Source organism: Oxyura jamaicensis, chromosome 1 (genome assembly GCF_011077185.1).
Source record: "Oxyura jamaicensis isolate SHBP4307 breed ruddy duck chromosome 1, BPBGC_Ojam_1.0, whole genome shotgun sequence".
Lineage (NCBI taxonomy): Eukaryota > Metazoa > Chordata > Aves > Anseriformes > Anatidae > Oxyura > Oxyura jamaicensis.
In genome coordinates this window covers 88,318,639-88,341,884 of record NC_048893.1, presented here as the reverse complement: position 1 = coordinate 88,341,884, position 23,246 = coordinate 88,318,639, and the positions used below count along the sequence as shown (strand labels likewise).

Sequence of the window (23,246 nt, the reverse complement as noted above, 5' to 3'; positions counted from 1 at the left end):
TTGTTAAAGTTCCTGTGGTACCACAAACCACCCCAGCAAGTCATTATTTATAAAAAAGGGGGCCCTTTTTTTTTTTTTTTACGCGGTTTTTTTTTTTTTTTTTTTTTTTTTTTTTTTTTTTTAGTAAGAAGCCAGGTCATCGGTCCTGAGATTCATCTCATCTAGTGGTGCAAGATGAGATACATTTTCCAGCTGGAAAAAACTGTATGCAGTTGGAATTGGTCCTTATAGGACTCAGCTGTATCCAGCTAGTGTCTATGACATGTGTGAGAATGTTCAGTTTGGAGCCCAAGAGCAGACGTGAAACCACTTCATTATGACTGCTCTGTTGGAAATACTGAGCAAATTTATTTTATTTTATTGCTTGTTTGTTTGTGTCTATAACTTTCTAAATTGAAAGGGAATAAACAGGTAAAAGCTTTGCTGGTAGACTGGAAAGCATGGACAAGACCAAATTACAACTCTTACAGCGTACTAGGATTTCATATTTGGTTACTGGTTTTGGTAACTGATAAAGTTTGAGTCGTCTCTCTGAGTTTAGCATGTGACATACAACAACACCGGAAATGTTGATGTGTGCTTCGTATATTTAATTGCTTTATCAGCTGCCTGCCTCCGAAAAGTAGGGAACTTGCTCCAAAGTTAAAACACAGAGTAGTGCAAATGTCATTGCCAAGTGCATATCCAAAGCTGTTAATACTTGTACTATTTGAAGTCCTGTATATCTTGGATGTTGGAGAAGATTTTGAGCAAAGAATTCAGATACTTAGTGCGATCATGTGATGGTTGCAGTGTTGGAAGTAAAAAGCCATCATGACTTCAGAGAACTTAGGATACCTTTTCGATTTTCATCATTTGCTACATATTATTTTAGAAAGGCTTATTTCAGCTATACACAGCATAATGAGGGTTTTATAACTAGAAATGAAATCCCATTAGACAGTAGTAAAGTATGATGCATATTTTGATAAGATTGCATACATTCAAGAATAGCTAAATGTCTCCTCCTGCCATGGATCTGGTCCCTAGATATGCGATTTCAACATGTTAGGTAGATTGCACTTTTATGTTTCTAGATGTTTCTACCAGAAATAGGTTATTACATTACTTTCTATTGAAGTATTCTCTTCTGTTCAAATAAATCTTACTTTGGACAATTTTTGTTGATTCTCTTATGAACCTGTGACAAAGACTAGAGACTGGACTGTGTTTTTCAAGAAGTGGGCAAAGGTGCATTTACTGAAATACCAAACCTGGGCGGGGAACAAAATATTGGAACTCACAGATGCATCAGGCATGCAGCAGTGTCTGACCATTTGCACTGCTGTTCTCTAAAGCTGATTGAGGAATGTAGCTTGATGGGCACCAGTTTCTGAATGGTGTCTCAAACTAATTTGGCTCCCTTCAGGGAAGTCAATTTGGAAACAGATGGTTATGTGCAACTCATCTTTTATTTGCCAACCCAAGTTCTTTGCCAAGTGTACACAAGTCACAAAACATTCTCCTCCACTGGAATGAATTTAGGAACTGCTGTGGATCCTGTTTGAGAACCAGAAAGGTTGTTGAGGGGGAGATTTTTGACTTTTAACCGCTGTCTGCTATTCTTTGAGCCGAGTTTTCCATCTACCTTATCCCCTGCCCATCTAGTCTTCATTTCTCCACTTTGGCTGGAAGGATGCTTGTGGAGATTGTGTCAAAAGCTTTGCCGAGTCAAAGCAAACGGCATCCCCTACTTTCCCCTGGTACACAAAGCCAGTAGTAGCATTACAGGAGGCAGCAGGATTGGTCAGACAGTCTGGGCATGGTAAATTTGAGCTGGCTGTTTTGAATCTCCTCTTGTTCTTTGTGTGCCGAGGTGTGACCATTTGTTCCATATCCTTCTGGCAATTGAGGTTAGGCTGAACAGTTCATTTCTTCTTGGATGCTCTTTTTTGCCATTCCTCAAGCAATTGCAGTGTAATACTTTTTCTCTTTCTGGCAGTTCTTCTCTTACACTTGTCTATTTATTCAAAATATTGTGTTTTATTGGACTTTCAATATCTGCATGTGAGAGAGAGGAAGTAGGATATTGAAACTCTAGCATAGCACTGCAGAGGGCAGCACTTCTTGAGTGTTTATTATATGTACTTAGGGGTACAGGTGAAAAAAACGTAGCCTCTAAGTGGAAAATTACTAATTTCTACAAAGAAACATGGCTGAAAAGGCCTTCATGAAATCTCTTCGACCTCCTTGTGCTTATTCCTGAGATTGTTCTAGAGCTTCACGGTGTTTGTTTCTCAATTTTCTTCTTTGCTACGGTTTATGCCAATTACTTCTGTTTTTTACAGGTATGGACCAGAAACTTTTCACACTGCTTTCCCCCAGCTTTTTGTTTGTTTCTTTACATGCTTGTATGTATGCATCATCATTCTGTCTACATTCTTTTCCTCTAAGTGAGACAACTCCTATTTATTCAGGCTTTATTTTTTTTTTCCCTGGGTCACATACTCTAGACTTCTAGTCATTGAATTTGCTTTTTTCTCTGGATCTTGTCGTGTTGATTCAGATTAGCGTGCCCTGTGCAAAAGAAAAGGTTCATGTGCACTGGCTAATCAGCGATAAGAGATAGGTTTAGAAGTGAGGATTAGTGCACAAAAGGACTGTGTATCAAGTCTTCAGATAGAAAAGGCAACAATCTTGAAACACACCTAGATGTGTTGATGATTCTGATACTCACAGGTGAGCTTATGGCTTGAGAGTCGACGATACATGCTGATGTCAAATTCCCTCTTTGTGTATTTTGCAAACACTGCTAGCTGTCTAAACTACTATCTTTAAGCAGTTTTGCCCTTAGAAAAATAACTATCTGATGAATGAGAAGAGGTAAAATGAACCTATGAGAAAAAGCTTTGAAAATATGTTTAAGCCAATGTTACAGAAAAGTGAGCCAAAGACTTGCTGTTTAAACTGTTTGGAGTGTGCCAAGTATGACAATAGAAGGAAAACTGTAGTATAGGACTACCTATTTTGTTCTAGGTATACAGAAAACATGCAAGTATTCATTTAAGACTTTTTTTTCCTTGTTAAATCCAAGTTGCTTTATTCTAACACAGAGGAAAGGATAGTTTCTAACCATCATTTCATAGTCCTTCTTAAAATCTGACTCCTGAGCTCCTGAAGTGTTTTAAGAGATCCCCAAATGAGTAGACACACAGCAAATCAACCCAAAAGGTACATACTGAAAAAAACAAAATGGTGTATTCTGATGATCACACATAAGGAACAGACTTCAAAATGACTGCTCCAATGTAGGAACCTGCAATCTGAGTACACATCGATGCATGCAGCAGGTTATCGGCACATTCAGTAATGCATGATAACAGTGTAGGTTGCAAAGTATCATTTATCTTCACTCTTCTCTCAGAACCAAGTGCAGTTATAGTCCAAATACTGTTTTCACTAGTCTTTGGATTTTGATTCTTCAAAAATGCATTGACAAGCGTTAAGGGATTGGTGATGGTAAACACTGCCTGCCGCTGTATAAGTAATGCCAGTGACAATGCCAAGCGCTGCCCGCTGATGAACAGGTTCTTAAGAAATGTGTTGCACTAAGGTTATCAGCATAAATTACTGTGGACTTCAGTCTGCTTTTAATTTGTGGGCAGAATGAAACCAACAGCATCCGAGTTCCTAACTCCATAAACTCTTAATGTATTATTGTTGAGCAATCCCTGTGGAGGAGCTACTGTTAGAGCAAGTCCACGTTTTTATTCAGCTGACTGGCTCTTAAATGTGACTACCTCACATGCAGCCATGTTTGAAGACTGCATCTGTCTTTTGGTATTTGCATTAGCTGGTGCTCTTGAAGGCTTAAAAAGGAGCTAGACTTAGAACACTTGGGAAGCTTTTCTTCCTCCCATCAGTCTTCTGCGTTCCTTTGTTGAATATCTTTATGCCGATTCTGTCAGGTTCTCTAGTCAAGATGCAGTTTTCTTCGTGGCCCAGCCTGGGTGGAGTTCCTTGGACCTATTTCCGTGGACAGGAAAGGAGCCAGAATTGGAGAGACCAGCTCTTTTGGGCAAGATGTAGGCACTGTCTCGTCAGCTCTGTCTAGGTGGAGTTGCATCAGCCCAGAAACACACATGCCAGGCCAGTCTGGAAAAAAACAACAAACATGAGACTTCTGAGAGTAAAGCCAGGGGAACAGTGCTTTGGAGATGATAATTTTATCACGTCCAAATCAAGCTCTCTCTTAGCACAAGTAAGTGTTCCATGATCTAAACTGAAATAAGGGTTTGAGATTGTTTCATAAAGAAGGAGTTCTTGGCGTTGGTTTTTCATGGACAAATAATGCCTTTTTAAGTTTTGGGGTTTGTGTGCAGTTGTTTCAAACAGTAATGTCTGTTGAAAATATTTCAGCTTGAAGGACTTTCAGGGGGCATTGTCCGCCAAAAATGATAGATAGGTTTTGTTCCCTACTTAACCTTTAGAAACGTTGAATCATCCAATGTTGAATTTTATTGAAGCTAAATGTTTAGCACATGCATGTTTGTTTACCTTTAGATGCAAGTTTACAGACTGAGAAATTAAATGAATGGAATTGCCTAAGAATTAAAAGAAAAATTAGGCAGTATCATGACAAGTCAGAGACAGGTTGTCAGGCCTCTGTCCAAGGAATTTTTCACAAGTTTAACTCCTATTCCTGTTTGCACCAGAGCAGCAGACTTGGTTATTCTCAAGCAACAGTTTTCTTGTTTGTTTTCAATTTTGTTTGACATGTGTTTTTAACAAATCATGGGAAATGAATGGGCTGCAGAGTAAAAGCTAGAAATGGGGGTTGCATCCCTGGAGCAGGACCCCAGATTTAAATCCAGACTCTTTTGAGCCTTGTACCTCAAAAATAATGATAGTTAATGAATGTAGTTGAATAAAAATAATTTTAAACTAAAATGTGTAAGGAGCCCTGTAAACAATATAGTGAAAAGGAACTTCAACAAAATGCTTGAGTGGCCCCAAAATAGATGAGAAAAATGGCACTTGTAGAAATTCCTATTTAGATGCATAGACCTTGAAATTTCTGACAACCGTACTTGATGTCTGCATTGTCCTCTCTGATCTTACAGTATTAGCGAGCTACAGTGAATTAACTCAACTTTGAACTCTAGTCATCACTGGAGAGGAACTTGCAAAGTTTTTAAGAAGCGTATAGCGATGTGATAAAAGTGCTTTCACAAGACAGGTTGGAAGGAGTACACTTCAAGAGGACATATTTGCCAAAATTCCTTCTGCTTCTCTGAGAGGCATCTCTTCTGTTTGTATCTGCTAAAAACAGCATAATTCAGATTAGCGTTAGGATAACAACATAGGTATTCCATCTGAAGGAAGAAGGCTCAGTAATGCTGAAAGACTGCTGTGAGCAATGGCACTGAAAGGGATGAGGCTGACCCTGGGCCTCACAGTGCATCTTGTCCTTTGGAAGTCTTCGGCACTGACTGAATTACTGCCCTTGGTGACCAGAAGTATTCTGGAATAGGAAGCATTACTCCATGTCTCAGCATCCCTCTCTGAATGTCAGTCCACATTGCGTGACAATTCTGTTGCTTTTAATCACTGTCATAATTTAAGTCTGGACACATCTAGGGAGGAATTTTAAATTACTGTGTTAAATTTTTGAGGAACATCCTATCCAGGGGAAAAAAAGTCATTTAATTTTTTTTTGTTTGTTTTCTACTAGATATTTAAGGTACTTGTACTCCTTTTGTGGCAAGTTGCGATGACACATAAAATTGCCAAAATTGCCCTTTGATACGAAGTAACGTAAATGTAATTTGCTGTGCACGGGCTGTTGAGAACATTGATCTGCCTAAAAATTTGCTATCTTTCAAATAAAAAGTATTTTTACAGGCACAGACAGGAAGAAACGTATTTAAAACTTCCCGAAAGCATCTTTATTAGGAGTTGGACAAGCAATGAAGTGAACATTTCAACAGATTATTCTCATATCTCAAGACAACTGATGACAGAACATCCACCTGACAACTCCAGGCGGTTAAATGCAATTTCTGAAAACAAGTAGAAGGACCAAGTGTTTGTATTGTGGTTGTACTGGCCGAAAAGATTTCTTTCGGCATCAAATGGAGCTACAAAATGCAATATGGAGTATTACATTAGAATAAGCACTTTTTACTTTGAAGTTATCTTGCTACAGCCTGTTCTAGCTCATTTCCCGGAGAAACTTAATTAAAATTCTGTGTTTCCTGTTGGCTGACATAAAGTGGCTTCCTCTTCCACATTATTATCCCCTTTGGAGACACCCAGCTCCCCCTGTTTACTGGACATCACGAATTAAAGGGAAGTTCATCCTTATTGTCTGCATCCTCCTCTGGTGAACTTTTTTTTTTTTTTTTTTCCCTTTTAAATTATTGCAAGTCATAGGACAAGTTGTGCTCTTATGACAAGATGCTATCACATCTACTTTCTCATTCTCAGTGGGAGTTTGCACCTTCACAACTTAACAACGTGGAACTGATGACTAGTTTCTAGTTATCAGTAAAATAGTAACTATTGATAGGAAGGGTTACAATAACAAGCTTTCTTTGTCTGATCTTTCAAGTGTCATAGTCAAAATAAGAAATACACAATTTCTGTATTAAACTGTGTCACTGAAAGTGAAAAAGTGGCATTTCCAAATGATTGTTTCTGCTCCTCAGTTGCTGCCTGGAACCAGCCGAATGACACTGAAATGAACCAGCAGGCTGGGGGAGAGAGAAACTGAGGCTGAGAGTGTTAGGACCTGGGAATTGGACTGCTGGAACTTTTTTGATTACTCATCCCTACAAATGTTCCAGTAGATCTCCATGTAACAGCTGTAGGTCCGTAGCTAAGGACAGCATTGCTTCTGTTCTGTTTTGTAAACTGAGCAGAAAGATCCTCTGAGCATAGGGTGGAAGCTTAGAAAGTAGGCTACTTTTGCAGATATATGTGCTGTATTTTGACAGCCTCTTTTTCTGAAGTAATGCTTGGCTTGTATATGTAGTGTTCGCATAATAACCTTTTTGAAAAGCTCATTTCATTGGGGAAACATGTATAATGCTTTTAACTTACCCACTTTTGATAAGATGTGCTTTCTTACCCCTTTTAAGGGTGCGGTCTGTATGGCACCTGTTTTTGTCAATCAGAGGATTTATTCATGTGGGTTCTGCCACTAGGAGTACTGGTATTTTATGTAACCTGTGAGGAGAAAGATGATCTAAGATGGGTGATCACAGCTACCTGACTGGAAGATAGAAAGAAGACCAAGAGAGACTTTCCACAGAAGTGTGCAGCCATATGAGAAGAGGCAATGGGCACAAGCAAGAATATGGGAAATTCCAGTTAGATGTTGGGAATAGTTTTTTTAAACCCCAAGGAAGATACATAATGGAACAGGTTGCCCAGAGACATTATGGAAACCATGCCTTTAGAGGTATTCAAGCCTCAGCTGGACGTTACCCTGAGCAGCTCAATCCGATGAGGTTTGCATTGAGCATGGGGAGCAGAAATCCCTTCCACCCGAAATTATTCCCTGGTTTGTGGTTGTGGCCTAGGAGTGTTTCTTGTTTATTCTACTGCATAGAAACAGAACTATTTTTAAATGTTTCCCATTTGAAGCTATATTTGGGTTTGAGCCAAACAACCAAGATTTCTCCATGTTTGGGAGCCAAAGTGAAAACAAAAATATAAAATAGCGAAACTCAAAGTTGCAGTGTTAGATTATCATTGAAATCTTGGCTGGTGGTACTTACGGCACCAGATTTGGAAAATGAAAGTGCTGCTCTGAACAATTTAAAAGTTGTAAGCAAGGCGGTGCTCACAAATAGATGGTGCTAATGTATTTTCTTAAAGTACGCTTCATTTGTCTCGTGCTCTGGGAGGCAGCCCTGGGTCTCTCGTTCATGCCCTCTAAAATCTTTGAAATGGTGAAAACTAAACAGTTTCAATGTAAGGCAAAAGGAATTCTGATGACGAAGCCAAATTAGCTGTAATAAAGTACAGCTGTATTCACCCTTTTGTAGGGCAGAGTTCATGGCTTTTTGCTTGTTGGATTAAAATGAAAACCACGATTGTGTATGTTCGCAAGTGGCCACATAGACTTGAAGCACACAACGAGAATCCTAGAGCAAGTAGGAGTGGAGCATCTTCTCCCAGCACTGTTTTTGCTAGCCAAGCAGGTGAACAAATAGCTCAAAATATAAGTTGCCAAGATAAATGTATTTCAAAACAACAAAAAATGGTTAATTTATTCCATTTGTATATAATTCTTGAAGTTCATTGCTGTATCTGCACTTCAGGCTTAGGTCTGAAAATGTCGGTTACTAATTAATGAATTATCATCCAGCTGTTGATGTATCTGCTTAAACAGGCAAGAGAAATAGAAAGCTCTTCAGCTGAAGATGGTTTCTTTGACAGGGCCAAGCTATAATTTTGGTTTTGGGCAGAAATAGAAAAGAGCCAGTTAATTCAAATTCCAGTCACCTCATCACCCCATTTCTCTCACGTTCCTTGAAACAGATGAAAATCAAATGAGCCAGCTTTGTGCTAACTGCCTGCCTGTTGTTACCAACAGTATTGCAAGGATGTGGCAGGGCACTGGACGCAGAATTTCAAAGGCTAAAGCCTTCTGTATAACCGAAACAAAATTGTTTTGTTTGTTCTATTGGGAAGCAAGCTCTCAGATGGTTTTATTTGCTTTTATAGGTTGCAAATACCACTGTCCCCACCACTGAGTTACTAAACAAATACTGTTTTAATGCAACTAGCCCAGTGAAGCAGTTCTGTATTTATCTCATTACTTCTTTACAGTTACTAAATAGCAATGGAATTATTTAAGTGTATTTGTAGTAATTCTAAGAATTACTGTTCTGCCTTTTCAGACTGCTTTCCAAATATGATCTCTTAGCAGGATGTTAGAACTAAGAAGTCAAATAGTCAAAATGGCTTTGACTGAACTTTTGTTGTGGAAGTGGAAATTGAAAATTGGTGTTCTCTGTCTTGTAGTGAAATATGAGCCAACAGGTAGAGCTAGCTGGTAGGTCTAGGAGGTGGTTGGTAGCAGTGCCTCTGAATTCTCCCTTCTCCTCCTCCCCTGTTGCTCCATGAATAATTAAAGAGATGAGAAAAAGGAAATACTTCAGATAATCACCAGTGAATCCAAAGCTTATACAAAATATTCAGCTGGACATTTGTTATATATTATGTTCAGTAGTTGGTTTTGCATTTTAAATATGCAAATTTCAGTTAGGTCATTTATAGTTAATTTTTTCTAAAGTTTCAATGTTTATTTGCTCTTGGCTCCTGTTGCCTATTTGTGACTGCCTTTTTTTTTTTTTTTTCTCTTTTCTTTCCTTCCAACTAGTCAAACTATTGGTACTCCCAGCTGGATTCTTCAGGCCATTTAAAGCCATTTTCTTCTTTAAAGAGAGTTACCAGGGGTTGGTTCCATTACAGTGTAGCTGATTTCATCGGGCTGCCTTTAACAGTCGTTCCCCTTGCAGGTGAAGCATCCTTTCCCTGGAGTGATCTCTAACTGCTAGTGGTCTGATGTAGTTAACATGCATTTAGTTCAGATGTGTGCTGCGCTGTTTGTCATACTGGTTTTGGCCATCAATTGACTTTTGTTGAAGAAAATACTTGCAGACCAGTGTGGAATTTCTGTTGGCAAGCTAGGAGGGAAAGATTGTATTTCAGAGGTAGCTATGGATCCCAGAATCTTCCATTTAGTGATGGCCTGAAGGTGAAAGAGTCACTCCACAAATGCAAATACTCTGCTGAGTTTCAATAATGCATGCCAAAACCTGACACGAGTGAATATGAGTTAGGAAAATTCAACCGTGCCTTGCTTTGTGCCTGAAAGTGTTCTTTTGTTTTTGTAAGATGCTTTCAAAGTTTCTTTGCACTGGAATTTGAAGGAGTCTAGTTTATCACTCTACTCTTTCACCAAGGAGACAGGATGATGGTGGTGGTGTCCTAAAACCATGGTATGACAAGGGTATTTTCTCAAAATCAAATACATTTGTAAGTTGCTTTGACTTCCTTTGACTATTCCATCATGCTTAATGAACGTTCATCTGTGTGGTGGCCAAGACGGAGATGATACTACTCAGAATGGGAATGCCTGCTTTCTCTGTGACTTGTTTAAAGTACTGTGGGCTCAACACAGATAAAATCTGTTTTGCTAATGTGCTTCCAAGAGCTGTCCTCGCTCACCAGGGTGATGGCTGTGAAGTCCCTTACATCTGTGCTGTGTGGTGCTGGCTCTCTTGAATAGTCCAGCAGCATCAGTGCAGCAAGTAGCCTTGAGCTGTGTGCAGACCTCTTGTCTCCATGTGGATCCCAGGTGACCACATGTGTCTGCCTCTGGCCTTCTGGAAGCATTCTGGAGGGCTGAGCTGTCGGTCCAAGGGCTGCCTGGCTTCTTGGAGGACCAACCTGATGGCTAAGTAGCTTGCTGACCATCTCTGGGGAGAGAGGCCATTCCATACCAGGAGTCTATGCCAAGTGTGGTAGTGCATTGGTGGCTCCGCCAAGACAGCACTTCCTGTGCATGCTTGCTTCCCTCTGTTCCTGTCATTGTTTGGGTTTGGGCTCCTTCTCTGTAGCCTTCCTCTCCTTGGCACCCAACTGCTACAGTTCGTAGCAAGCTGGTCCTGAGTTCAGTCATGAACCTTTGGTGCTTCAGTGGCCCTAGTGGTAAAAGAGAGCATGGGATTCAGTGGAGTGGTCTTTCCTGTCAGGACAACCCAAGAGCTGGTCATGATCCTGCTGACCACACCTCACCAGAGAGAGCATGACAGCAGCCCATCAGCTCATGTAACGTGAGCTGAGGGATCATCAGATAGCAACAGATTACTGTTATATTATCTCCTATTTATAGCCGGTTTTGGCCTTGGTTGCAGCACTTCTATCCGTGCACATCAGGAACAGGTCTGCCTCTGGAGGTTACCGCTGGAGCTGTCGTGGCTCATCCCTGAGTTCTGGTGGCGCCACGACGCGGGGAGCTCATGGAGGGAGTGCAGTGCATTCATACCAAGCGCTGTACCCGTGTTGCTGCTCTAGCACAGTTACTTTCCGTTAAGTAGGTGCAGCTAAGTAGTGAAGAAGGCCACTGGTTTGCCTTGCCCTGTGCTGCTCTTTGGGTCAGGCAGCAAGGGGAGAAATGGGGAGAAAAGGGTCCTTGCAGAGATCCCTCTCTGTGAGAGGAACATGTGCTGTGTGGAGAGAAATAAATGGTTATCAGCCACTTAAAGAAGCGGCAAGAGATGGCTTACCGCTGGGGCATATGTTAAGGAAAGCATGGAGATGAAACCATAGCTGTGTCTCCAAGAAGAGGCAAAGAAAGTTTCCCAAAAAACAGTGAGGACTTCTGTGGTGTTTGTTACCATCCAGAAAATTAGTAAAAGGATCCTGTACTTAAAAATGATCTAGAAGGACTTGCCCTGTCAAGACAGGGTGGACAGGACAAGGATTTTAGGATAAAATCTCCTAGTAATTTTAAGTCTCCTATTTGCCTTTTCTGTTCTGCCTTCTCGGTTTTTAAACGTTCATTATTCCTGTTTATGTTTTAATGTTCTTTGAGTTGAAAAGCTCTCTTGGTTGTTTTGATGTGCTAGCTAAAAATAAAAGATCTTCAGGTTCCTACCTCAGAGTTGTTGCTGTCCTGGGATCCTATTAGACTTTGTACATTAGAAACCTCACTCAAAATTTTTAGGCTGAAATAAAGTTCCCATATCACTATAATTGACAACTTACGAATAAGGCATGGTATCTAATCAGATTAAAACTAGTTAAATTCAATCTTGAATTAGAATTTGCTCTTCAAAATAGTGTAAAATATAACGGTGAGGTATTTATATATAAATTATTGTGAAAAAAACATCATGTGAAATTATTGTATATTTAAAATGAAAATCTTCAGGGTTTTTTAGTCTGTTTTTGGGTCTGATTAAAAGTTTTAATACAGAACTCTAATTGTTACATTTGAATCAAATACTATAAGTCTTACTTTCTTCTTAGACATGAATATTTAAAGGAGGCCATCTTTCATTTATGCTTTGTTCTCCAAAGTTAGGTATTGTAATTCGGTGTTTAGCAGACTACTGAAGTTTAACAAATGTAATTCGCTGTCAGTTGGAGACAATAATCCTAGACTTGGAAGTAGACTTTTACCAAGCACCATTATGAAACATATTAGAGGGCTTGGAAGCCTTTTGGGATTTCTCCCTCATTTCTGCTGCGTGCAGCCTTGCTGATAGTGGAAGTTGCACACCCTGGGAGTCTCCCATAGTGAGAACAGAAGAAATTCAAGATCTTGCCCAGATGAGGAAGCAGCCGTGGCCCTTCCCCCAGGCCAGTGTCATGCTGCTGGAACCGGCAGGGAGCTGAGGTTTCTTCAGCTCCTGCAGTCTTCCAGAATCTGGCAGAGTTGCCTCTGGAAAATTGGGATGGCTTCCTGGCTGAGTGCTTTTACTTGATCAGCCTTCAGATAAAGAAAGGGTCTAATCGGAGGCACATGTTTTCCATCAGCTTTACTTGTGTGCTCCTTTTTATAAAAGAAAGGGGCATGAAGTGTTTGGCTTAGGTTTTTTTCAATCAGTGTGCAGACAACTGCAGGTGCTCATCACTACTACTAAATCATCTTCAGAGAATGGGGACCGTGGCCTCTCAGCAACTCTGGTCATCGTATTTCCTCCAGAAAAAGGGAAGCGGTGTGATTGCAGAGAATCAATATATGCTTGTCTAAAGAAACTTTGAACATCAGTCTGCGATTACCTGTGAGGAGAGAGAAGGGAGGGAAGGGAAGAGGGAGAGAAGGGAAAGAGGGCGAAAGAAAACAAATGTGTTTATGGCTCTACCCTTTTATTTACTGACATGTCTCTAATTTTTCTTTAGTTTTTCTTTTTTTTGTTTGTTTATTTGTTTTCCTGAGAAAGTATTTTCAGCCTTCATGGTTACAGGCAATGCCTGAAAACCTGTCTGGTATAAAAAATTCAAATTTCAAGAGTAAGAGGAAAAATAATAACCCTAAATGTATTACTGGAGAAGAATCATTAGTTTTTTGTTTGATTTAGTTTGTTGTATGTTGTTTTGTTTTGTTTTTCCTTGAGCATTGTCAATCAACTTATCTCAAAATATGATAAACCTAAAAGTGACAAGGGAATAATAAAGTTTTAAATACTAGGGAAGAAAAAGGCAATCTTACCTCACCCAAGAAAAAGAGGAAGAAACACTTCTGAGCAGTCTATGAAGTTGGTTATTCTGTTGTGAATTCATTCTGTCTTGTTACAAGTTAAAGTTTTGTAGTTATACAGCTCCTCTGGAAAGCATAAAAATCAACATTGAAAAAAACTTCTTGGTAATTTTGCATAGAGTTTTTCTGTTAGTCTAGGTGTCCTGGTGTAATTCCAACTAGAAAATTACATTTCCTGCTGAACACAGCTGAAAATAAATAAATCATAGCTGTAACATTTTTATTTGGACATAGTTACTATTCATCCTCTAATTTTGCAATATGGCTAACTTTATGTTAAAACATCATTCTTAATTTCTTCTTAACTAAGAAAAATCGCATGATTTGCAACTTTGTCACCAGTGGGTCCTATAATACTGCTATACATTTAAAGGAAAAGATACTTGCATTTTTTCTGTTACTTCTTGTACTCTTCTACTACTGCAATTGTAGATGTGACAGTGAATGATAATGCTAAACCAATGAGTGGAAAAATGGACATACTGGAAAGCAATTTTACATGACAGTTGACTTTCTGAATTACATTCAGTTGCCATGAGACTCTACGTTTACACTCTTGCTTGCAACTAACAAATTGAACTGTCTTATGTTGCTATATTGGCATATTCCGTTACTGAATACATAATTATACAATGATACATTTTGATCTTCTCGTATTTTTACTCTTTCCCTAGTGAAAAGACAGAGCCTGAAAGTTCAGATCAACGCAACAGATGACACCGTTTGCATGAGGTATCTTCGACCAAGTCAAAACTCCAAACTTGAAGGTTTTGTCCTGGGTTATGGAAGCAGCTTCTTCTCTAATCAGTACATTCCTTTACCTTCAGAAGGGAACACCTACATAACTGAACTTGGTAAGGCTTTGCATGCAATTTGCTTTGCGTGCTGCTGTTGTCATGGTGTAGGAACATAGCGATGAGATCAAGAACCTTGGGGTTTCTTAATTTTTGTTTTTATTGGGGTGCTGCTCAGGGTTTCTTTGTGTTTAAGTTTTTTTTGCGAAGAATTTCATATAACGGTGGAATTAGGAGACCCGCCAAGGAGAACAAACAGCTCTTGTTGTTTGGAACAGTTTGCTCTTGATATTTGCTTTAAGGATTTTCACTTGTGGGAGTTTTTTGTCCTAAGAGATAGTGCTGTATTAACCACATTACAGATAACATAGGATAATTTAATTGAAGTTGCAGTGTGAAGTAGTATACAAGGGAGATGTGCAGGTTTTTAACACAGGACAAGAAGCAATGAAACAGTTTTGAGAACTGTGTGCTTAATTCTCTTTGCTGGAAATGTTTATATAAAAATGATGCATTTTCTTATAGGGGCGTATTCCAATTCTGCATGTTACAGAATAGCCTATACCTTCTGTGTCAGAAGTTGCAGAAGATTTCACAAGTACTTGTATGGAAGAGATTAAACTGCATGTTATATCCTGCTGCCTGTGATAGGAAAGGAGGAGTAAATTAGGCTGTCCTTTTAACTCTGGGTTGTGTCAGTATGGGCAAAATAGCAAGACAAGAGAACAGGATCAGCTAGAATTGTCTTATAAATTATTAAAACATTGATTTATCAGAAAATGATATCTTAAGAAATCTGTTAAATTTCTGAGGATTTTCCTATTGTTTTTCTGTACATTTTTCTAGCCTGAAATGAATCCTGGTTCTTGTATTAGCCTCATCATTGTAACATCAGTGATCTTAGTGTAAAATTTGGGGGGAGAAAAGATGCATAAGCATAGAAGTAACAGTTGCCTTGTTTTTAATTTGGTGAGTGAAGAAGTGAAGGCAGTTCTGGGTGTCTGCTCCAGGCTGAAAACTGTATAATGAAACAGAATAAATAAGGTGATAGACACAGAATAATTAAGACATTAGAGACCTTCATAAGATCTCTCTGGCAAAGGTTGACTTCTTCCTTTCTGTGAGTTTGTACTTCTGGGATCTCTCCGTTCTTCTATCACCAATCCAGTGTTTGAGTTCATAGCCAACACTTAAGCTTTATGAATCGGAAGTATCCTGTGTGCAACTTTTGAATCAGCTCAGTAACAAGGATATACTGGATTCTCTGTAGAATTGTGCATAAGTAATACCTGTGCAGCTATATTGCAGGAATAGTGGGGATTCATATTTTTCAGGTACTCTGAGATCCTTGAAAAGAGGAAAAAGCCCTGAATGTAGTGTCGTGTAAATCGTGTGTACTTCTCACCATTTAATAGCAACTTTAATACCTAATGCTTTTTGAAACCATGTGAAAACATAAAGCTGCGGAAACCTGGAGCATAGGTGATTTTGGTTTTCTGTAACTCTCATGCTAATATGTAATGGCTGGGACTGTAGACACCTTTCTTTAGTTCTGCGATCAGAGTGGCTAGCTGCATGCATATTTGTTAAAGCTTACAGTTAAGCTATCAAAATATTGAAGCAATGAACAATGAAGATGAGAAACCCTATTATACATATCTCCTGTAATGAAATTAAACATTCTCTGTAGTGTATCTAGACAGTGAAAGGCACAAGTGTTGGGGGAATACTCTCCTTTTAATTATTTTAAAGGAGAGTAACTTCAAAATTTTAGCTCGCTCATGCTAAAACAAGTTGTCAATGAGTTTCCTAGTGACAATGAATGATTATAAATTCTGGTGTCCAATAACTACAAATGCAATATGCAATTGATAAAGACTAGCATTTCCAACTTGAAGAAAATATCATTGAAAGCTCAGGACTTAAAAGAAGCTAACAGCAATGTGTATGTACTTCAGCTAATAAACATATATTTAAGGCAATGAACAATACCTTTATTGGAACTATTCCTTTTAGTTAAGAGATTTAGGGTTACATTATCTGCTTAGTGTATTTGTTCATTGGAGTTTCGAAGCAGAGAGCACAACATTTCCCATTGCATTAATATTAAACACCACTGCTCTCTGCTAATTACACTTTCTGTGTGTACGTAAGCTAAAGAAGCATTGGTTGTGCTTTTGGCTCTGTTTTAGAGTGACGCCTCAGAGGAGAAAAGACAGTGGTGACTACTAATAATCCCTACAATTTTAGAGACCAGGTGCTGCCTCTAGCTGGAGCTACTGCAGGATGGTTCCTAGTTTTAGCAACAGTGGATTGGTTTTATTCTGGTACCCAATGAACTCAGCTCAGACCCTGATTTATGTAGATGTTGGAAAATATAAGGTATTGTAGAGGGGTAATGTAAATACTCTCAAGATATTTTCCGAAGGTACAAGCACCACTTGACCATATTGTTAAGAGTCTTAGGTTACTTTTGTGCTTCTAGCACATCTCATAGAATACTAGGCCAATTTTGTCACCTATGTTCATTCAAAGCAAGCTTTTTGTTGTTGTTTCTTTTTAATTTCACTCCAGAAATATTGTCTATTCCACTTTCTAGATACTCTAGTGGTTCTGGTTGCACTGTGCACTTTGCAAATGGTCTTTGATGTGTTCCACCTATTTTTCCCCACAATAAAACCTACTAGGCATATAGGAAAGTATTCATATTCACCCTGATAAATGTCGTCTCAGTCCTCTCACACTTCAGCTTATCCCACTTGTACAGAAAGCAGATGTCATTTACAGGCTGCGCTGAACGTTTGTTGGTTGCAGCTTTTACTGAACAGGATGGAAGGAATGAATCTCAAATGTGAAGAAACATTGTGGTCTGTTTAAACCAAGACTAGTACAAATTAAGGCTTCCTTCTTTCCTGTCAGTTTTAGTAGCTCATGGAAAGATAAGACCTTTCCCAATTGATTTAGGGACTTTAAAACTGATCACAACTTAAATTGGCTTAGTTGCTGAAATGTAAAGATTAGAAGTGGGTATTTAAAGGCATTTGGTAGTTACTAAAAGGTTTTCCCAGTGGTTTAGGGATGATTGCTTTAGAATACAATTTCCTGAGAGAGTGACTAGATCCAGGAGAATGGAATTGCTCTGTCTAGAGAGAAGTCAGACAGAAGTGGATCTTGACCTGATAGTATTAAAATAGTCAATTCAGTTGAAAATGAATTGCCATTCTCGTGAAAATGGTGCAGACATGCAGGCAACTCTGCACTCTATTCAAAAAAAAACAAAAACAACAACAACAACAACAACAACAACAAAAAACTATTTCATTAATTTAGCAGTTAGGCTAATATAAGAAAACATACAAACTTCTCATACAACTCCTGATTCCCTGAAATGCATAATTCCATAAAATGTCCTTTGTCCTTGCTAGCAACCAGGATAAGAATATGAAGCAGAATGAAGTGCCTTGCAGACATTCCCTTGAGCTAGCTCAGAATGTCTGCCTTTGTTAATGGAGCAGCAAGACCAATGTTCTGTTTGGGATAGTTGTCCCTGCTTTGGAACTAGAGTATAGGGTATGAAGCAAAAATGAATTTGATTTTTAATAGGTGGCACAGTATACACAACAATATATTTATATATAAGGCCCGTGACTTCAATGTTTCCTATCCTGTCATTGTTGAATACAAATGAAATATAGTCAGATCATCTGCTGGCTTATACATCTCATACGACCCTGTTAACATTAAACTTGAAGTCAGCAGATTTGAGTAATTTATTAAATCACATGTGTACGTGCCTATATTTTAAAAGAAATGAATGAGAATATGACCTTTCCTAGGATTTATAGCCAGTAGAGATATGTAGCTTTGTAGAAAATGTGACATCCACCTACGCTTCATCCACCAAGATATTCAGCACTGCCCTGCATCAATTCTTCTCTTAAAAGTTTTTTTTGTTTTGTTTTGTTTTTTCCCTTTCTTTTGCAACTAAAATAATAACTGAGCCAGCAATTGTGTAACAACATTCTTGAATCAGGAACTGCCTGCAGAGGGCATGTAAAAGAGAAACGAGTTGTGTTGGATTTTCTGAACACGTAATGAGCTCATGCTGGCAATGAATTCTTGAGCAACTTCGTGCATTGCTGGACAGGTGGATTTGAACCAGAGTGAAGGGTAAATGGCAGTGATGAGGCAGCATTAACATTTGGTACAAAGAAGTATCAGGATACAAGATGTCTTTTATTTGCTGCTGGATGTACTTTATGAGCTTATACAATAGTAAGCAACATTATTTTTGGTCAAGGAAAACTAATCAGACAGTGTCAAAAAATATTGAAATGTAAATTCATGTAGACTAATAAATAAGGTGAATAGACCATCCAAAAGTTCTGAGCCTGGTTTAAACTTTCACCTAAATCTCTTCAGGCTGCACAACTCAAAAAGAAAGAACATTTCCTTGAGAAATTTGTGCTAGTTTTATATAACTTGGTTAGGAAGATTGCAAAGTCAGCCTCCTTGAATTTATCACTGCTGCAGAAACTCAAAAAATTGGGTGGAGACCAATTTGGAGGAAAATTTTATAAGAATAGACAGCACTTAGCTAACATACTGAATAAAATGAATTCCTAAAACCAGCTGAGAGCTTTGCCATGCTTTGGCCTTTCCTTTACTTGAACCAGGCTGTGCAGTGAAGAGGAGAATGTGCTGGCAATTCTTTTTTATAACAACTGTAATAAGTTGTGCGTGAAATTTGCATACAAATAGGGAAGAATTCTAATATCATCCACTATCATCATGTTTAAGTGTAATTCAGAGATGTGTGCTAGAGCAGAGTTTGGCTAAAAGATCTCTGTGCAGTTTCTTATACACCATAATGCTCACACAAATGCAGATGTATTAACCGTGTGCCTTTTGAGATGCCAAATAATGTACACATGAATTCAGAAGATGAGCACCCGGACAAGCATACTGACCAGCAGCAGGTGCCCTTGCACCAGCCCCTTCACCCCACTTCTCTCTCTTTTCCAATGCTCGCTACACCACAGCTTGCTTTGATCCCTCCATTTCTCTGCCTCTGGCCTTTGCCCTTACCATCCCAGAGTCAGTCTTAAGCAATCCTTAAAATCAGATTAGTGAATTGAGACCTGAAGCTAAAAACTGTTTTGTTTTGATTTCTTGAATGTGTTACTGTATTAATTCTAATGATGCATTGTAATATTTTATGTTAAAATTTATTCTAAGTTCTTAAGTCATGCTTATGTTGTTTTGCTTTCAGCTGCATTTTTGTATTGGCAGAACCTTGAACTGAATTCAGAGTATGCTTGAAATCATCCATGCTTGAACATAAGCAGAATTTGCTAGCACTTTGCAATGCATGTTAGTTGCCTGCTGCCACTGTTTTCAAAGCATAGGTCACAGCATATGGAATTAAGTGTTATTCTGTGTTAGTTTGATGTTTTTGTGGCTACATTTTTGTTACATTCCTCAAGGCTGGTTGTATCCTGAGGCTGCTCAGGTGGGTAAGAGAAGAGTTTTTGTTTTGATAGGTTTATAGCATTAGTATCATAAAATCTTGGTCTTTTTCTTTTTATAAACAGTTGGTTTTTTTTCTTCTAGAATGTTGCCAAAGTGGTGATTTACTTTCGTGCAACTTGGCAGTCTCTGAATAGTTTCTCCTGGGGTGAATTGTAGACATACCTGTGTGTACATGTAGTGTGTATGTGTCTTTCAGGCTGCCTGGCTGAAAAAAATCCTGAGTCATTGAAGGAGTTGAGAGAAGTGTTTAACTGAATTGGTGATGGTTCACTGGGCTGTAATAGCTCTGGTGTTTAGAAGCTAAAAAAAGATGGGTGAAAGCTTTTTTTTTTTTTTTTTTTTTTGAGAGAGAGAGAGAGAGGTGGGAAAAAAAGATGCAAGAACTGAATGCATATGCATGATACTGGTTTTTGATACATACATAGATAGCAATCCTAGCTCTTTACAAGTACTAGGCTTCCCTCATGCTTCAGAAGCCATTTGTAACCTAACGGTGTACGTGCCTGCCTGAGTACAGCGCTTTGCTCCAAACTGGCATTGCATTTTGAAGCCACCCAACTGAGCTGTCAAAAAAAAGCAAAGTAAAGCAAGCCAACAACAATAAAAACACTTGATTGGGGAATTATGACACTAATTAGGCATGGATTTGTTGACTAGCAATCATCTGGTGCTTAAGGTCCATTTCCTGCTTAAGACTTATGCCTGTCTGTTTGGACTTTTCTTCTCATCTGCAGCTTCAAGGGGTTTAAACAGAACCAGTTGTGTGCCACCTGAAAGGAGAGGTTAGCCATGGCATTTGCCAGTCCAACCTTAATGGTGGGGGGTAGGCAGCAACAGGTTCAAACAAGTGGGTTTGTTTGTTCATCTTACAGTACCAGCTCTGCAAGAAGGCCTTAAGCTGCAATGAACCTAAGATTCTTCTGTCAAATTTGTGAATGTGTTTCAAACTGAACTTGATGAAGTTTCCATGGTTCTGTAGAGATCCCTCATTTCAGAGATTCTCGATGCTTACAAGATCATGCATGTACTTGCAATATACAGTGTGTGTGTGTATATATATTTATACACACACATATATGTATATATAAATATATATATATGTATATATATATATAAATATATAAATATATATATAATATATATATATATAAATATGTATATATACATATATATATATTTATATATACACACACATATATGTATATTTTAAAGAGTGACTTTGTAGTCTGTGAGCACTCAAAATGACACTCAAAACTAACTCTATTCTAGTTGAGCTTGCTCAGCCCTTTGTGAAAATTGTAACAGTCTCCCAAATGGCCGTGAATGCACAGCAGAAAACTTGGTTTAAAGCACAGGGGAAATATATATATATATATATATATATATAAGTTTTTATATGATGTCTTTAATACACATTTATAAATATATTTTTATTTATTTATGTATTTATTGTTTCAGGCCTGAGTACAAAAAATGTCCAGATGTTTGTACGGATCCCAAAAGAACTGTATGCCTGTATAAATATTAATCAATTCACTTTGTTACAAGTGAAGGGATAGTTGCACTTTTAGTTGCACTTTTTCTTTTTTTACTCACTTTTTTGTCTACACTGCTTTGAGCAGTTGTTTTCAGTGCTCATCTCAGTTACATTTATTTTGGGAACAATTGAAACCCATTTAAAATAATAAACAAAGTACTCACATAGTGTGGGTGTCAAGTGACTTACATGCATAGAGTAAGTCAAATTAAGTTAGTTTTCACCAGTCTGGCACAGCCTTTTAAGTAGTGCTGCAAGTTGTTTGTTTATTCGGTACTGATTTTCTTTCCTCTCCTTACAGAAATTTGGATGTAAGAGAATTCACAGTGGTTCTGTTTAATTGGTAGACTCCAGGGTGTTGGTACACTGGGATGTGAAGGAAATGAACTCTCATCCGCAGATACAGATTGGCTACATGTATCTAAACTAGTATACAAATTTTACACAGAGAATGCTTTGTTCTAAAAACTGTAGCTAAAGTATCTTTGATCTGTTTGAGCCAAATTCTGCCCATACACATCTCTTTGCAAGCTTCTGTGACTTCTTTTCCAGTCTTGCAGTTGGGTAATAATAGAGCTTGGTTTTAAGTAAGTAAGAAGGGTGGAAAGCTCCAACCTCTGATATGAACAGTGAGGGAAAATCTCCTTTCTGAATAATCCAAACTAAAATCGCTGTCTTAGCATTGTGTTAATCAAAGCATTTATTATTTTAAGCTGCAGGGTGAGGCTATCAATCTTTCGCTGCCAGAAACACGAATGTATCTGAACTTGTGGCCTCTTACCATGTGTGCCTGTGTCATCCAAACTGCATCAGATGTCTCTCAAATGTGTCAGAGTTTGTGTAAACCTTGGTTTGCTTTATTTCCTTATTTCCTATGGAGACTGGTATTTCCAAACAATTTCCAAGCTGTTTCACAATTGACACCCAGCTAGCAGTGACTCTGCATCCATTTGAATGGCTGCAGTGCTTGAAAAGAAATATAGGCCATTCCGGTAAGACTGAATCTGAATCCAAAGATGGAAATTCCTTTTTTTTTTTTTTTTTTTTTTTTTTGAAAAGAAGCAGCCAAACCTTTTATGGGAAGTGGTACAAAAAAGTCTAAACTGGAATAAAGATGGAGAGAGGTTATTTCAAGTGAAGACTTAAAAAATATTTTGCTAAGGTTCTTTCTTCCTGTGAGAAAATGCATAGAGGTTAAAACTAACAGTAAATGTAAATGTTGGAAAGTATGGAAGTTACAATTTGTTTCTGAGATCAACTTAATGAGCAAGAGAGTGGTTGAACTATTGCTCTCCTGTCGCATGCAGCACATGCAATACATACAATGCAACACATGCAACACATACAACACATACAATAATTTCTATTGTAATAGTGTGCAGGGCGTCCTGTCGATCTCAGAGCCCTTTGTGGTTTTTATACAAACATGAATCCCTTGCTCTTAGATGTTAGTGATAACTTCACATTCATTGAGAGTATTCAAAACTGAAAGCATTTAACAGTCAAATCTCACAATGAGTCTCTGGAAAAGGTCTGTAAAACTATTTGTAAAGCAAGTCAGTGACTGATGTGGATGCTGTATGGAGTGTGTCAGACATTATTTTCTGCAACCAGACAGTCATGCAGATCTTGAATAATTTAGTGTTAGTCTATATAATGGTATATGCTGTGTTAAATGGCCAGTACATTTATTTCTTCTTTTTACAAATATCATCTCTTTACTAAGACACTGTTTACAATAGGTGAAGAGTCTGAAACGTTACATATAAAAGAAAAAGGTTACAGGAAGAAACATGGCAATAAATAAATGGTTCTAAAGTTAATGCAGAATGTGTCAGCAAAGGTTATTGTGTTGTAAGTATTTGTTTTTATTTTGTTTTGCATCTTTTTAATGTAATCACTGATAATATTAAAAGTAGAAATCAGTATTTTTTTTTCTTTTTTAATTTCAAAAGTATATAGGATAAGTTGTAGATGTTAAGACAACTCTGCATTGTGGTAGTGCTCTTATAACTACTTGAAACATCTGTGCAAGTCTATTCAAACTGCAAGTCTACTCAAAAATGCATGCGCTAAACCAACCATCTCCATGTGCAATATCAGGCTAATGTGTCTGGCA

At 38.2% G+C, this 23,246-nt stretch overlaps 1 protein-coding gene across 24 annotated transcripts in view; it reads left to right on the top strand.

The window, feature by feature from the left end:
- ABI3BP (ABI family member 3 binding protein) overlaps positions 1-23,246 on the top strand; it is a 136,504-nt gene that overhangs the window by 10,272 nt on the left and 102,986 nt on the right. For all 24 annotated transcript variants that reach the window (XM_035314992.1, XM_035314985.1, XM_035314982.1 and 21 more), the window contains exon 2: positions 13,939-14,118. In XM_035314992.1, the coding sequence (XP_035170883.1) occupies positions 13,939-14,118 (180 nt within the window). The remainder of the gene's footprint in view (positions 1-13,938; positions 14,119-23,246) is intronic.